Raw genomic sequence first — 19,103 nt, forward strand, 5'->3', positions numbered from 1 at the left:
CATCTTCACTAGTCTTATTAAATAAATATTTTTTGTGACATATGTGACATTTCCCAATAGGCTACTCACAGTATTGTAAAAAAAAAAAAAAAAAGGTATTGTTTAAGTATAATGTATTTTGCTGTAGGAATTGTGTCCCCAGTGCAGTACTCTAGTGGTTAGGCTAGGCAGGGTGATCTATGATAAAAAGTGATAATGACATGATGGTGATAGAATGGTTTCTGCCCTTCATGTGAATCCGAATAACAAATTGTACAGTATGTGGCTATTATATTATATAATACTATATGTATAGTACCATTTCCCAGTTGTATTATATAATACTATATGTATAGTACCATTTCCCAGTTGTATTATATAATACTATATCTATATTACCATTTCCCAGTTGTATTATATAATACTATATGTATAGTACCATTTCCCAGTTGTATTATATAATACTATATCTATAGTACAATTTCTCAGTTGTATTATAGTATACTGTTTGTATACTAGCATTTCCCAGTGCAGTACTCACCGAAAGTGGTTCCTGTCCCTCGTGCATGGTGATCTGAATATTGTACAGTATGTGGGTGCTTTAGTGTTAACATGTACTCACCGAAAGTGGTTCCTGACCCTCATGCATGGTGATCTGAATATTGTACAGTATGTGGGTGCTTTAGTGTTAACATGTACTCACCGAAAGTGGTTCCTGACCCTCATGCATGGTGATGCAGTCCATGCTGATCTGGATGGTATTCCCTGCGGGTCCGTCTCCGTCTGCTGGGCTGTCTGAGAAGTTCAACTCTATGGGCTGCGACGAGTGGAACGCTGACCTGAAAAACACACACGAGGCAACACTGAGTGAACTAGGTTTTTAGAATTTACAATAGTTGTTACAGGCTAACGGTATAATACACCAAATGAATATACTAGGCCATGGCTTTGTCAAGTTGGTATAGTAGTGTAACAAAACCTAGCTGAAATGTTGGGATCGAGATCAGGCAACTTCTGTTTCTAAGGTCTTGCTACACTAGTCACCCCAGAAATAGTGTGTGTGTGTACGTGTACGTGTGAGTGCGTGGTGAGGTGTGTGTGTGTGTGTGTGTGTGTGTGTGGTGAGGTGTGTGTACGTGTGAGTGCGTGGTGAGGTGTGTGTGTGTGTGTGTGTGTGAGTGCGTGGTGAGGTGTGTGTGTGTGTGTGTGGTGAGGTGTGTGTGTGTGTGTGGTGAGGTGTGTGTGTGTGAGTGTGTGTGTGTTAGTACGTGGTGAGGTGTGTGTGTGTGTGTGGTGAGGTTTGTGTGTGTGTGAGTGTGAGCGCGTGGTGAGGTGTGTGTGTGTGTGTGTGTGTGTGTGTGTGTGTGTGTGTGTGTGTGTGTGTGTGTGTGTGTGTGTGTGTGTGTGTGGTGAGTGTGCGTGTGCGTGTGCGTGTGCGTGTGCGTGTGTGTGTGTGTGTATATACTCACTGATCTAGCATCTCCAGTAGCTGGTTGAACACATCCTGACTGAGGATGTCAGAGCTCTGTCCTGATTGGTTCTGTGGCATAATGGAGGCCAGGCAGGAACTCTCTGTCCAGGACAGGCGGGAGGAAGGGTCTCTATGCCTTTAGGAAAAGACAGGAATAGCATCAGTCACGTTACCCTGCCTTCATGTACATATCTACCTCAAATACCTTATTATTATCTATCCTGAGCCTAGTCACTTTACCCTGCCTTCATGTACATATCTACCTCAAATACCTTATCTATCCTGATGTCTAGTCACTTTACCCTGCCTTCATGTACCTCTCCACAATGATCTGGTACTTCCAGTATATAGCTCCACATTGATCTGGTACTCCCTGTATATAGCTCCACATTGATCTGGTACTGGTACTTTCTGTATATAGCTCCACATTGATCTGGTACTTCCCGTATATAGCTCCACATTGATCTGGTACTCCCTGTATATAGCTCCACATTGATCTGGTACTTCCTGTATATAGCTCCACATTGATCTGGTACTTCCTGTATATAGCTCCACATTGACCTGGTACTTCCTGTATATAGCTCCACATTGATCTGGTACTTCCTGTATATAGCTCCATATTGATCTGGTACTCCCTGTATATAGCTGCACATTGATCTGGTACTTCCTGTATATAGCTCCACATTGATCTGGTACTCCCTGTATATAGCTCCACATTGATCTGGTACTCCCTGTATATAGCTCCACATTGATCTGGTACTTCCTGTATATAGCTCCACATTGATCTGGTACTCCCTGTATATAGCTCCACATTGATCTGGTACTTCCTGTATATAGCTCCACATTGATCTGGTACTCCCTGTATATAGCTCCACATTGATCTGGTACTCCCTGTATATAGCTCCACATTGATCTGGTACTTCCTGTATATAGCTCCACATTGATCTGGTACTGCTACTTCCTGTGTATAGCTCCACATTGATCTGGTACTGGTACTTCCTGTGTATAGCTCCACATTGATCTGGTACTTCCTGTATATAGCTCCACATTGATCTGGTACTTCCTGTATATAGCTCCACATTGACCTGGTACTGGTACTTCCTGTATATAGCTCCACATTGATCTGGTACTCCCTCTATATAGCTCCACATTGATCTGGTACTACTCTGGATAGTATCACTGCTCTGGAAAGTATCACTACTCTGGATAGTATCACTGCTCTGGATAGTATCACTACTCTGGATAGTATCACTGCTCTGGATAGTATCACTGCTCTGGATAGTATCACTACTCTGGATAGTATCACTGCTCTGGATAGTATCACTACTCTGGATAGTATCACTACTCTGGATAGTATCACTACTCTGGAGAGTATCACTGCTCTGGATAGTATCACTACTCTGGATAGTATCACTGCTCTGGATAGTATCACTGCTCTGGATAGTATCACTGCTCTGGATAGTATCACTACTCTGGATAGTATCACTGATAGTATCACTACTCTGGATAGTATCACTACTCTGGATAGTATCACTGCTCTGGATAGTATCACTACTCTGGATAGTATCACTGCTCTGGATAGTATCACTACTCTGGATAGTATCACTACTCTGGATAGTATCACTGATAGTATCACTGCTCTGGATAGTATCACTACTGTTGATAGTATCACTACTCTGGATAGTATCACTGCTCTGGAAAGTATCACTGATAGTATCACTACTCTGGATAGTATCACTGCTCTGGATAGTATCACTGCTCTGGATAGTATCACTGCTCTGGAAAGTATCACTGATAGTATCACTACTCTGGATAGTATCACTACTCTGGATAGTATCACTGCTCTGGATAGTATCACTGCTCTGGAAAGTATCACTGATAGTATCACTACTCTGGATAGTATCACTACTCTGGATAGTATCACTGCTCTGGATAGTATCACTGCTGTGGATAGAATCACTACTCTGGCTAGTATCACTACTCTGGATAGTATCACTACTCTGGATAGTATCACTACTCTGGATAGTATCAATGATAGTATCACTACTCTGGATAGTATCACTACTCTGGATAGTATCACTGATAGTATCACTACTCTGGATAGTATTACTACTCTGGATTGTATCACTGCTGTTGATAGTATCACTACTCTGGATAGTATCACTACTCTGGATAGTATCACTACTCTGGATAGTATCACTGATAGTATCACTACTCTGGATAGTATTACTACTCTGGATTGTATCACTACTGTTGATTGTATCACTGATATTATCACTACTCTGGATAGTATCACTACTCTGATAGTATCACTGATAGTATCACTACTCTGGATAGTATCACTGATAGTATCACTACTCTGGATAGTATCACTGATAGTATCACTACTCTGGATAGTATCACTGATAGTATCACTGATAGTATCACTGATAGTATCACTACTCTGGATAGTATCACTGCTCTGGATAGTATCACTACTCTGGATAGTATCACTGATAGTTTCACTACTCTGGATAGTATCACTGCTCTGGATAGTATCACTACTCTGGAAAGTATCACTGATAGTATCACTACTCTGGATAGTATCACTGCTCTGGATAGTATCACTACTCTGGATAGTATCACTGATAGTATCACTACTCTGGATAATATCACTACTCTGATAGTATCACTGATAGTATCACTACTCTGGATAGTATCACTGATAGTATCACTACTCTGGATAGTATCACTGATAGTATCACTACTCTGGATAGTATCACTGCTCTGGATAGTATCACTACTCTGGATTGTATCACTGCTGTTGATAGTATCACTACTCTGGATTGTATCACTGCTGTTGATAGTATCACTTCTCTGGATAGTATCACTACTCTGGATAGTATCACTGATAGTATCACTGCTCTGGATAGTATCACTGCTCTGGAAAGTATCACTGATAGTATCACTACTCTGGATAGTATCACTACTCTGGATAGTATCACTGCTCTGGATAGTATCACTGCTGTGGATAGAATCACTACTCTGGCTAGTATCACTACTCTGGATAGTATCACTACTCTGGATAGTATCACTACTCTGGATAGTATCACTGATAGTATCACTACTCTGGATAGTATCACTACTCTGGATAGTATCACTACTCTGGATAGTATCACTACTCTGGATAGTATCACTACTCTGGATAGTATCACTGATAGTATCACTACTCTGGATAGTATCACTACTCTGGATAGTATCACTGATAGTATCACTACTCTGGATAGTATTACTACTCTGGATTGTATCACTGCTGTTGATAGTATCACTACTCTGGATAGTATCACTACTCTGGATAGTATCACTACTCTGGATAGTATCACTGATAGTATCACTACTCTGGATAGTATTACTACTCTGGATTGTATCACTACTGTTGATTGTATCACTGATATTATCACTACTCTGGATAGTATCACTACTTTGATAGTATCACTGATAGTATCACTACTCTGGATAGTATCACTACTCTGGAAATTATCACTGATAGTATCACTACTCTGGATAGTATCACTGCTCTGGATAGTATCACTACTCTGGATAGTATCACTGATAGTATCACTACTCTGGATAATATCACTACTCTGATAGTATCACTGATAGTATCACTACTCTGGATAGTATCACTGATAGTATCACTACTCTGGATAGTATCACTGATAGTATCACTACTCTGGATAGTATCACTGCTCTGGATAGTATCACTACTCTGGATTGTATCACTGCTGTTGATAGTATCACTACTCTGGATTGTATCACTGCTGTTGATAGTATCACTTCTCTGGATAGTATCACTACTCTGGATAGTATCACTGATAGTATCACTGCTCTGGATAGTATCACTACTCTGGATAGTATCACTGCTCTGGATAGTATCACTACTCTGGATAGTATCACTGCTCTGGATAGTATCACTACTCTGGATAGTATCACTACTCTGGATAGTATCACTGCTCTGGATAGTATCACTACTCTGGATAGTATCACTACTCTGGATAGTATCACTACTCTGGATAGTATCACTGCTCTGGATAGTATCACTACTGTGGATAGTACCACTACTCTGATAGTATCACTGATAGTACCACTGCTCTAGATAGTATCACTACTCTGGATAGTATCACTGCTCTGGAAAGTATCACTGATAGTATCACTACTCTGGATAGTATCACTGCTCTGGATAGTATCACTGCTCTGGATAGTATCACTGCTCTGGAAAGTATCACTGATAGTATCACTACTCTGGATAGTATCACTGCTCTGGATAGTATCACTACTCTGGATAGTATCACTGATAGTTTCACTACTCTGGATAGTATCACTACTCTGGAAAGTATCACTGATAGTATCACTACTCTGGATAGTATCACTGCTCTGGATAGTATCACTACTCTGGATAGTATCACTGATAGTTTCACTACTCTGGATAGTATCACTACTCTGGAAAGTATCACTGATAGTATCACTACTCTGGATAGTATCACTGCTCTGGATAGTATCACTACTCTGGATAGTATCACTGATAGTATCACTACTCTGGATAATATCACTACTCTGATAGTATCACTGATAGTATCACTACTCTGGATAGTATCACTGATAGTATCACTACTCTGGATAGTATCACTGATAGTATCACTACTCTGGATAGTATCACTGCTCTGGATAGTATCACTACTCTGGATTGTATCACTGCTGTTGATAGTATCACTACTCTGGATTGTATCACTGCTGTTGATAGTATCACTTCTCTGGATAGTATCACTACTCTGGATAGTATCACTGATAGTATCACTGCTCTGGATAGTATCACTACTCTGGATAGTATCACTGCTCTGGATAGTATCACTACTCTGGATAGTATCACTGCTCTGGATAGTATCACTACTCTGGATAGTATCACTACTCTGGATAGTATCACTGCTCTGGATAGTATCACTACTCTGGATAGTATCACTACTCTGGATAGTATCACTACTCTGGATAGTATCACTGCTCTGGATAGTATCACTACTGTGGATAGTACCACTACTCTGATAGTATCACTGATAGTACCACTGCTCTGGATAGTATCACTACTCTGGATAGTATCACTGCTCTGGAAAGTATCACTGATAGTATCACTACTCTGGATAGTATCACTGCTCTGGATAGTATCACTGCTCTGGATAGTATCACTGCTCTGGAAAGTATCACTGATAGTATCACTACTCTGGATAGTATCACTACTCTGGATAGTATCACTGCTCTGGATAGTATCACTGCTCTGGAAAGTATCACTGATAGTATCACTACTCTGGATAGTATCACTACTCTGGATAGTATCACTACTCTGGATAGTATCACTGCTGTGGATAGAATCACTACTCTGGCTAGTATCACTACTCTGGATAGTATCACTACTCTGGATAGTATCACTACTCTGGATAGAATCACTGATAGTATCACTACTCTGGATAGTATCACTACTCTGGATAGTATCACTGATAGTATCACTACTCTGGATAGTATTACTACTCTGGATTGTATCACTGCTGTTGATAGTATCACTAATCTGGATAGTATCACTACTCTGGATAGTATCACTACTCTGGATAGTATCACTGATAGTATCACTACTCTGGATAGTATTACTACTCTGGATTGTATCACTACTGTTGATTGTATCACTGATATTATCACTACTCTGGATAGTATCACTACTCTGATAGTATCACTGATAGTATCACTACTCTGGATAGTATCACTGATAGTATCACTACTCTGGATAGTATCACTGATAGTATCACTACTCTGGATAGTATCACTGCTCTGGATAGTATCACTACTCTGGATAGTATCACTGATAGTTTCACTACTCTGGATAGTATCACTACTCTGGAAAGTATCACTGATAGTATCACTACTCTGGATAGTATCACTGCTCTGGATAGTATCACTACTCTGGATAGTATCACTGATAGTATCACTACTCTGGATAATATCACTACTCTGATAGTATCACTGATAGTATCACTACTCTGGATAGTATCACTGATAGTATCACTACTCTGGATAGTATCACTGATATTATCACTACTCTGGATAGTATCACTGATAGTATCACTACTCTGGATAGTATCACTGCTCTGGATAGTATCACTACTCTGGATTGTATCACTGCTGTTGATAGTATCACTACTCTGGATTGTATTACTGCTGTTGATAGTATCACTTCTCTGGATAGTATCACTACTCTGGATAGTATCACTGATAGTATCACTGCTCTGGATAGTATCACTACTCTGGATAGTATCACTGCTCTGGATAGTATCACTGCTCTGGATAGTATCACTACTCTGGATAGTATCACTACTCTGGATAGTATCACTGCTCTGGATAGTATCACTACTCTGGATAGTATCACTGCTCTGGATAGTATCACTACTCTGGATAGTATCACTACTCTGGATAGTATCACTGCTCTGGATATTATCACTACTGTGGATAGTACCACTACTCTGATAGTATCACTGATAGTACCACTGCTCTGGATAGTATCACTACTCTGGATAGTACCACTACTCTGGACAGTATCACTACTCTGGTTAGTATCACTGCTCTGGATAGTATCACTACTCTGGATAGTATCTCTGCTCTGGATAGTATCACTACTCTGGATAGTATCACTACTCAGGATAGTATCACTACTCTGGATAGTATCACTGATAGTATCACTACTCTGGATAGTATCACTACTCAGGATAGTATCACTACTCTGGATAGTATCTCTGCTCTGGATAGTCTCACTACTCTGGATAGTATCATTACTCTGGATAGTATCACTACTCTGGTTAGTATCACTGCTCTGGATAGTATCACTACTCTGGATAGTATCTCTGCTCTGGATAGTATCACTACTCTGGATAGTATCACTACTCTGGATAGTATCTCTGCTCTGGATAGTCTCACTACTCTGGATAGTATCATTACTCTGGATAGTATCACTACTCTGGATAGTATCACTGCTCTGGATAGTATCACTGATAGTATCACTACTCTGGATAGTATCACTGATAGTATCACTACTCTGGATTGTATCACTGCTCTGGATAGTATCACTGCTCTGGATAGTATCACTGATAGTCTCACTACTCTGGATATTATCACTACTCTGGATAGTATCACTGATAGTATCACTACTCTGTAAAGTATCACTGCTCTGGATAGTATCACTGCTCTGGATAGTATCACTGATACTATCACTACTCTGGATAGTATCACTGATAGTATCACTACTCTGGATAGTATCACTGCTCTGGATAGTATCACTGCTCTGGATAGTATCACTGCTCTGGATAGTATCACTGATAGTATCACTACTCTGTAAAGTATCACTGCTCTGGATAGTATCACTGCTCTGGATAGTATCACTGATAGTATCACTACTCTGGATAGTATCTCTGCTCTGGATAGTCTCACTACTCTGGATAGTATCATTACTCTGGATAGTATCACTACTCTGGTTAGTATCACTGCTCTGGATAGGATCACTACTCTGGATAGTATCTCTGCTCTGGATAGTATCACTACTCTGGATAGTATCACTACTCTGGATAGTATCACTGCTCTGGATAGTATCACTGATAGTATCACTACTCTGGATAGTATCACTGATAGTATCACTACTCTGGATAGTATCACTGCTCTGGATAGTATCACTGCTCTGGATAGTATCACTGATAGTATCACTACTCTGGATATTATCACTACTCTGGATAGTATCACTGATAGCATCACTACTCTGTAAAGTATCACTGCTCTGGATAGTATCACTGCTCTGGATAGTATCACTGCTCTGGATAGTATCACTGATAGTATCACTACTCTGGATAGTATCACTGATAGTATCACTACTCTGGATAGTATCACTGATAGTATCACTACTCTGGATAGTATCACTGCTCTGGATAGTATCACTGGTCTGGATAGTATCACTACTCTGGATAGTATCACTGAAAGTATCACTACTCTGGATAGTATCACTGCTCTGGATAGTATCACTGCTCTGGATAGTATCACTGCTCTGGATAGTATCACTACTCTGGATAGTATCACTGATAGTATCACTACTCTGGATATTATCACTACTCTGGATAGTATCACTGATAGTATCACTACTCTGTAAAGTATCACTGCTCTGGATAGTATCACTGCTCTGGATAGTATCACTGATAGTATCACTACTCTGGATAGTATCACTGATAGTATCACTACTCTGGATAGTATCAATGCTCTGGATAGTATCACTACTCTGGATAGTATCACTGATAGTATCACTACTCTGGATAGTATCACTGATAGTACCACTGCTCTGGATAGTACCACTGCTCTGGATAGTATCACTGCTCTGGATAGTATCACTGCTCTGGATAGTATCACTACTCTGGATACTATCACTGCTCTGGATAGTATCACTTCTCTGGCTAGTATCACTACTCTGGATAGTATCACTGCTCTGGATAGTATCACTGCTCTGGATAGTATCACTACTCTGGATAGTATCACTGCTCTGGATAGTATCACTGCTCTGGATAGTATCACTACTCTGGATAGTATCACTACTCTGGATAGTATCACTACTCTGGCTAGTAATACTACTCTGGATAGTATCACTACTCTGGATAGTATCTCTGCTCTGGATAGTCTCACTACTCTGGATAGTATCATTACTCTGAATAGTATCACTACTCTGGTTAGTATCACTGCTCTGGATAGTATCACTACTCTGGATAGTATCTCTGCTCTGGATAGTATCACTACTCTGGATAGTATCACTGATAGTATCACTACTCTGGATAGTATCACTGCTCTGGATAGTATCACTGCTCTGGATAGTATCACTGATAGTATCACTACTCTGGATATTATCACTACTCTGGATAGTATCACTGATAGTATCACTACTCTGTAAAGTATCACTGCTCTGGATAGTATCACTACTCTGGATAGTATCACTGATAGTATCACTACTCTGGATAGTATCACTGATAGTATCACTACTCTGGATAGTATCACTGATAGTATCACTACTCTGGATAGTATCACTGATCTGGATAGTATCACTGATAGTATCACTACTCTGGATAGTATCACTGATAGTATCACTACTCTGGATAGTATCACTGATAGTATCACTACTCTGGATAGTATCACTGCTCTGGATAGTATCACTGCTCTGGATAGTATCACTGCTCTGGATAGTATCACTACTCTGGATAGTATCACTACTCTGGATAGTATCACTACTCTGATAGTACCACTGCTCTGGATAGTATCACTACTCTGGATAGTATCACTGGTCTGGATAGTATCACTACTCTGGATAGTATCACTGATAGTATCACTACTCTGTAAAGTATCACTGCTCTGGATAGTATCACTGCTCTGGATAGTATCACTGATAGTATCACTACTCTGGATAGTATCACTGATAGTATCACTACTCTGGATAGTATCACTGATAGTATCACTACTCTGGATAGTATCACTGCTCTGGATAGTATCACTGGTCTGGATAGTATCACTACTCTGGATAGTATCACTGATAGTATCACTACTCTGGATAGTATCACTGCTCTGGATAGTATCACTGCTCTGGATAGTATCACTGCTCTGGATAGTATCACTGGTCTGGATAGTATCACTACTCTGGATAGTATCACTGCTCTGGTTAGTATCACTGCTCTGGATAGTATCACTGATAGTATCACTACTCTGGATATTATCACTACTCTGGATAGTATCACTGCTCTGGATAGTATCACTACTCTGGATAGTATCACTACTCTGGATAGTATCACTACTCTGGATAGTATCACTACTCTGGTTAGTATCACTACTCTGGATAGTATCACTGATAGTATCACTACTCTGGATAGTATCACTGCTCTGGATAGTATCACTACTCTGGATAGTATCACTGATAGTATCACTACTCTGGATAGTATCACTACTCTGGATAGTATCACTACTCTGGATAGTATCACTACTCTGGTTAGTATCACTACTCTGGATAGTATCACTACTCTGGATAGTATCACTGCTCTGGATAGTATCACTGCTTTAGATAGTATCACTACTCTGGATATTATCACTACTCTGGATAGTATCACTGATAGTATCACTACTCTGGATAGTATCACTACTCTGGATAGTATCATTGATAGTATCACTACTCTGGCTAGTATTACTACTCTGGATAGTATCACCTCTCTGGATAGTATCACTGATAGTATCACTACTCTGGATAGTATCACTACTGTTGATAGTATCACTGATAGTATCACTACTCTGGATAGTATCACTACTCTGGATAGTATCACTGATAGTATCACTACTCTGGATAGTATCACTGATAGTATTACTACTCTGGATAGTATCACTCCTCTGGATAGTATCACTGATAGTATCACTGCTCTGGATAGTATCACTGGTCTGGATAGTATCACTGCTCTGGATAGTATCACTAATCTGGATAGTATCACTACTCTGGATAGTTTCACTGCTTTGATAGTATCACTGATAGTATCACTACTCTGGATAGTATCACTGCTTTGATTGTATCACTGATAGTATCACTCCTCTGGATAGTATCACTACTCTGGATAGTATCACTGGTCTGGATAGTATCACTGATAGTATCACTGCTCTGGATAGTATTACTACTCTGGATAGTATCACTACTCTGGATAGTATCACTGCTCTGGATAGTATCACTGATAGTATCACTACTCTGGATAGTATCACTCCTCTGGATAGTATCACTACTCTGGATAGTATCACTACTCTGGATAGTATCACTGCTCTGGATAGTATCACTACTCTGGATAGTACCACTGCTCTGGATAGTATCACTACTCTGGATAGTATCACTGCTCTGGATAGTACCACTGCTCTGGATAGTACCACTGCTCTGGATAGTATCACTGCTCTGGATAGTATCACTGCTCTGGATAGTATCACTATTCTGGATAGTATCACTGATAGTATCACTACTCTGGCTAGTATTACTACTCTGGATAATATCACTGCTGTTGATAGTATCACAGCTCTGATAGTATCACTGATAGTATCACTACTCTGGATAGTATCACTGCTCTGGATAGTATCACTACTCTGGATAGTATCACTGATAGTATCACTACTCTGGATAGTATCACTGGTCTGGATAGTATCACTGCTCTGGATAGTATCTCTGGTTAGTATCACTACTCTGGATAGTATCACTGCTCTGATAGTATCACTGATAGTATCACTCATCTGGATAGTATCACTACTCTGGATAGTATCACTGCTCTGGATAGTATCACTATTCTGGATAGTATCACTGATAGTATCACTACTCTGGCTAGTATTACTACTCTGGATAATATCACTGCTGTTGATAGTATCACAGCTCTGATAGTATCACTGATAGTATCACTACTCTGGATAGTATCACTGCTCTGGATAGTATCACTACTCTGGATAGTATCACTGATAGTATCACTACTCTGGATAGTATCACTGGTCTGGATAGTATCACTGCTCTGGATAGTATCTCTGGTTAGTATCACTACTCTGGATAGTATCACTGCTCTGATAGTATCACTGATAGTATCACTCATCTGGATAGTATCACTACTCTGGATAGTATCACTGGTCTGGATAGTATCACTGCTCTGGATAGTATCACTACTCTGGATGTTTTCACTACTCTGGATAGTATCACTACTCTGGATAGTATCACTGCTTTGATAGTATCACTGATAGTATCACTCCTCTGGATAGTATCACTACTCTGGATAGTATCACTGGTCTGGATAGTATCACTGGTCTGGATAGTATCACTACTCTGGATAGTATCACTGGTCTGGATAGTATCACTGCTTTGATAGTATCACTGATAGTATCACTACTCTGGATAGTTTCACTACTCTGGATAGTATCACTACTCTGGATAGTATCACTGCTTTGATAGTATCACTGATAGTATCACTCCTCTGGATAGTATCACTACTCTGGATAGTATCACTGGTCTGGATAGTATCACTGCTCTGGATAGTATCACTACTCTGGATAGTTTCACTACTCTGGATAGTATCACTACTCTGGATAGTATCACTGCTTTGATAGTATCACTGATAGTATCACTCCTCTGGCTAGTATCACTACTCTGGATAGTATCACTGGTCTGGATAGTATCACTGCTCTGGAAAGTATCTCTGGTTAGTATCACCACTCTGGATAGTATCACTGCTCTGATAGTATCACTGATAGTATCACTCCTCTGGATAGTATCACTACTCTGGATAGTATCACTGGTCTGGATAGTATCACTACTCTGGATAGTATCACTGGTCTGGATAGTATCACTGCTCTGGAAAGTATCTCTGGTTAGTATCACTACTCTGGATAGTATCACTGCTCTGATAGTATCACTGATAGTATCACTCCTCTGGATAGTATCACTACTCTGGATAGTTTCACTACTCTGGATAGTATCACTACTCTGGATAGTATCACTGCTTTGATAGTATCACTGATAGTATCACTCCTCTGGATAGTATCACTACTCTGGATAGTATCACTGCTCTGGATAGTATCACTGCTCTGGATAGTATCACTACTCTGGATAGTATCATTACTCTGGATAGTATCACTGCTTTGATAGTATCACTGATAGTATCACCACTCTGGATAGTATCACTGCTTTGATAGTATCACTGATAGTATCACCGCTCTGGATAGTATTACTACTCTGGATAGTATCACTGCTCTGGATAGTATCACTGATAGTATCACTGCTCTGGATAGTATCACTGCTCTGGATAGTATCACTGATAGTAACACTGCTCTGGATAGTATCACTGCTTTGATAGTATCACTGATAGTATCACTGCTCTGGATAGTATCACTGATAGTATCACTGCTCTGGATAGTATTACTACTCTGGATAGTATCACTGCTCTGGATAGTATCACTACTCTGGATAGTATCACTGATAGTATCACTACTCTGGATAGTATCACTGATAGTATCACTACTCTGGATAGTATCACTACTCTGGATAGTATCACTACTCTGGATAGTATCACTGCTTTGATAGTATCACTGATAGTATCACTGCTCTGGATAGTATCACTGATAGTATCACTGCTCTGGATAGTATTACTACTCTGGATAGTATCACTGCTCTGGATAGTATCACTGATAGTATCACTGCTCTGGATAGTATTACTACTCTGGATAGTATTACTACTCTGGATAGTATCACTACTCTGGATAGTATCACTACTCTGGATAGTATCACTACTCTGGATAGTATCACTACTCTGGATAGTATCACTACTCTGGATGGTATCACTACTCTGGATAGTATCACTGCTTTGATAGTATCACTGATAGTATCACTACTCTGGATAGTATCACTACTCTGGATAGTATCACTACTCTGGATAATATCACTACTCTGGATAGTATCACTACTCTGGTTAGTATCACTTCTCTGGATAGTATCACTACTCTGGATAGTATCACTACTCTGGATAGTATTACTACTCTGGATAGTATCACTGCTCTGGATATTATCACTGATGGTATCACTACTCTGATAGTATCACTGCTCTGGATAGTATCACTACTCTGATAGTATCACTACTCTGGATAGTATCACTACTCTGGATAGTATCACTGCTCTGATAGTATCACTACTCTGGATAGTATCTCTGGATAGTATCACTACTCTGGATAGTATCTCTGGATAGTATCACCGATAGTATCACTACTCTGATAGTATCACTACTCTGATAGTATCACTACTCTGGATAGTATCACTACTCTAGATAGTTTCACTGCTCTGATAGTATCACTGCTCTGGATAGTATCACTACTCTGGATAGTATCACTGCTCTGGATAGTATCACTACTCTGGATAGTATCACTGATAGTATCACTACTCTGGATAGTATCACTGGTCTGGATAGTATCACTGCTCTGGATAGTATCACTACTCTGGATAGTATCACTGATAGTATCACTACTCTGGATAGTTTCACTGCTCTGGATAGTATCACTGCTCTGGATAGTATCTCTGGTTAGTATCACTACTCTGGATAGTATCACTGCTCTGGATAGTATCACTACTCTGGATAGTATCACTGATAGTATCACTACTCTGGATAGTTTCACTACTCTGGATAGTATCACTACTCTGGATAGTATCACTGCTTTGATAGTATCACTGATAGTATCACTCCTCTGGATAGTATCACTACTCTGGATAGTATCACTGGTCTGGATAGTATCACTGCTCTGGATAGTATCACTACTCTGTATAGTATCACTACTCTGGATAGTATCACTACTCTGGTTAGTATCACTACTCTGTATAGTATCACTCCTCTGGATAGTATCACTGGTTAGTATCACTGCTCTGGATAGTATCACTGCTCTGGATAGTATCTCTGGTTAGTATCACTACTCTGGATAGTATCACTACTCTGGATAGTATCACTACTCTGGATAGTATCACTCCTCTGGATAGTATCACTACTCTGGATAGTATCACTGGTCTGGATAGTATCACTGCTCTGGATAGTATCACTACTCTGGATAGTTTCACTACTCTGGATAGTATCACTACTCTGGATAGTATCACTGCTTTGATAGTATCACTGATAGTATCACTCCTCTGGATAGTATCACTCCTCTGGATAGTATCACTACTCTGGATAGTATCACTGCTCTGGATAGTATCACTGCTATGGATAGTATCACTACTCTGGATAGTATCACTACTCTGGATAGTATCACTGCTTTGATAGTATCACTGATAGTATCACTGCTCTGGATAGTATCACTGCTTTGATAGTATCACTGATAGAATCACTCCTCTGGATAGTATCACTACTCTGGATAGTATCACTGGTCTGGATAGTATCACTGATAGTATCACTGCTCTGGATAGTATTACTGATAGTATCACTACTCTGGATAGTATCACTACTCTGGATAGTATCACTGGTCTGGATAGTATCACTGGTCTGGATAGTATCACTGATAGTATCACTACTCTGGATAGTATCACTACTCTGGATAGTATCACTGGTCTGGATAGTATCACTGATAGTATCACTGCTCTGGATAGTATTACTACTCTGGATAGTATCACTGCTCTGGATAGTATCACTGATAGTATCACTGCTCTGGATAGTATCACTGATAGTATCACTGCTCTGGATAGTATCACTGATAGTATCACTGCTCTGGATAGTATCACTACTCTGGATAGTATCACTACTCTGGATAGTATCACTGCTTTGATAGTATCACTGATAGTATCACTGCTCTGGATAGTATCGCTGATAGTATCACTACTCTGGATAGTATCACTGATAGTATCACTGCTCTGGATAGTATTACTACTCTTGATAGTATCACTGCTCTGGATAGTATCACTGATAGTATCACTGCTCTGGATAGTATTACTACTCTGGATAGTATTACTACTCTGGATAGTATCACTACTCTGGATAGTATCACTACTCTGGATAGTATCACTACTCTGGATAGTATCACTACTCTGGATAGTATCACTACTCTGGATAGTATCACTACTCTGGATAGTATCACTACTCTGGATAGTATCACTACTCTGGATAGTATCACTACTCTGGATAGTATCACTGCTTTGATAGTATCACTGATAGTATCACTACTCTGGATAGTATCACTACTCTGGATAGTATCACTACTCTGGATAGTATCACTGCTTTGATAGTATCACTGATAGTATCACTGCTCTGGATAGTATCACTACTCTGGATAGTATCACTGCTCTGGATAGTATCACTACTCTGGATAGTATCACTGCTTTGATAGTATCACTGATAGTATCACTACTCTGGATAGTATCACTACTCTGGATAGTATCACTACTCTGGTTAGTATCACTTCTCTGGATAGTATCACTTCTCTGGATAGTATCACTACTCTGGATAGTATCACTACTCTGGATAGTATCACTGCTCTGGATATTATCACTGATGGTATCGCTACTCTGATAGTATCACTGCTCTGGATAGTATCACTACTCTGATAGTATCACTACTCTGGATAGTATCACTACTTTGGATAGTATCACTACTCTGGATAGTATCACTACTCTGGATAGTATCACTACTCTGGTTAGTATCACTTCTCTGGATAGTATCACTTCTCTGGATAGTATCACTACTCTGGATAGTATTACTACTCTGGATAGTATCACTGCTCTGGATATTATCACTGATGGTATCGCTACTCTGATAGTATCACTACTCTGGATAGTATCACTACTCTGGATAGTATCACTGCTCTGATAGTATCTCTGGATAGTATCACTACTCTGGATAGTATCTCTGGATAGTATCACCGATAGTATCACTACTCTGATAGTATCTCTGGATAGTATCACCGATAGTATCACTACTCTGGATAGTATCTCTGGATAGTATCACTACTCTGGATAGTATCTCTGGATAGTATCACCGATAGTATCACTACTCTGGATAGTATCTCTGGATAGTATCACTACTCTGGATAGTATCTCTGGATAGTATCACCGATAGTATCACTACTCTGATAGTATCACTACTCTGATAGTATCACTACTCTGGATAGTATCACTACTCTGGATAGTTTCACTGCTCTGATAGTATCACTGCTCTGGATAGTATCACTACTCTGGATAGTTTCACTGCTCTGATAGTATCTCTGCTCTGGATAGTATCACTGATAGTATCACTACTCTGGATAGTATCACTGCTTTGATAGTATCACTGATAGTATCACTCCTCTGGATAGTATCACTACTCTGGATAGTATCACTGGTCTGGATAGTATCACTGCTCTGGATAGTATCACTACTCTGTATAGTATCACTACTCTGGATAGTATCACTACTCTGGTTAGTATCACTACTCTGGATAGTATCACTGCTTTGATAGTACCACTGATAGTATCACTCCTCTGGATAGTATCACTACTCTGGATAGTATCACTGGTCTGGATAGTATCACTACTCTGGATAGTATCACTGGTCTGGATAGTATCACTGCTCTGGATAGTATCTCTGGTTAGTATCACTACTCTGGATAGTATCACTGCTCTGATAGTATCACTGATGGTATCACTCCTCTGGATAGTATCATTACTCTGGATAGTATCACTGCTTTGATAGTATCACTGATAGTATCACTACTCTGGATAGTATCACTGCTTTGATAGTATCACTGATAGTATCACTGCTCTGGATAGTATTACTACTCTGGATAGTATCACTGCTCTGGATAGTATCACTGATAGTATCACTGCTCTGGATAGTATTACTACTCTGGATAGTATCACTGCTCTGGATAGTATCACTGATAGTAACACTGCTCTGGATAGTATCACTGATAGGATCACTGCTCTGGATAGTATCACTGATAGTATCACTGCTCTGGATAGTATTACTACTCTGGATAGTATCACTGCTCTGGATAGTATCACTACTCTGGATAGTATCACTGATAGTATCACTACTCTGGATAGTATCACTGATAGTATCACT

The 19,103-nt window shown here is 39.7% G+C and overlaps 1 protein-coding gene across 6 annotated transcripts in view; it reads right to left on the bottom strand.

The window, feature by feature from the left end:
• LOC129869457 (tumor protein 63-like) overlaps nucleotides 1-19,103 on the bottom strand; it is a 272,771-nt gene that overhangs the window by 126,631 nt on the left and 127,037 nt on the right. For 4 of the 6 annotated variants that reach the window (XM_055943896.1, XM_055943894.1, XM_055943893.1 and 1 more), the window contains 2 exons: nucleotides 1,449-1,586; nucleotides 683-818 (listed from right to left, as the gene is read on the bottom strand). In XM_055943896.1, coding sequence (XP_055799871.1) covers nucleotides 683-818; nucleotides 1,449-1,528 — 216 coding nt within the window. In that variant the 5' untranslated portion in view covers nucleotides 1,529-1,586. Of the gene's footprint in view, nucleotides 1-520; nucleotides 530-601; nucleotides 628-682; nucleotides 819-1,448; nucleotides 1,587-19,103 lie in introns of those variants that run through there. The other 2 variants (XM_055943898.1, XM_055943900.1) reach the window with 2 other exon arrangements.

This window comes from Salvelinus fontinalis, chromosome 14 (assembly GCF_029448725.1).
Source record: "Salvelinus fontinalis isolate EN_2023a chromosome 14, ASM2944872v1, whole genome shotgun sequence".
In the NCBI taxonomy this organism is placed as follows: domain Eukaryota; kingdom Metazoa; phylum Chordata; class Actinopteri; order Salmoniformes; family Salmonidae; genus Salvelinus; species Salvelinus fontinalis.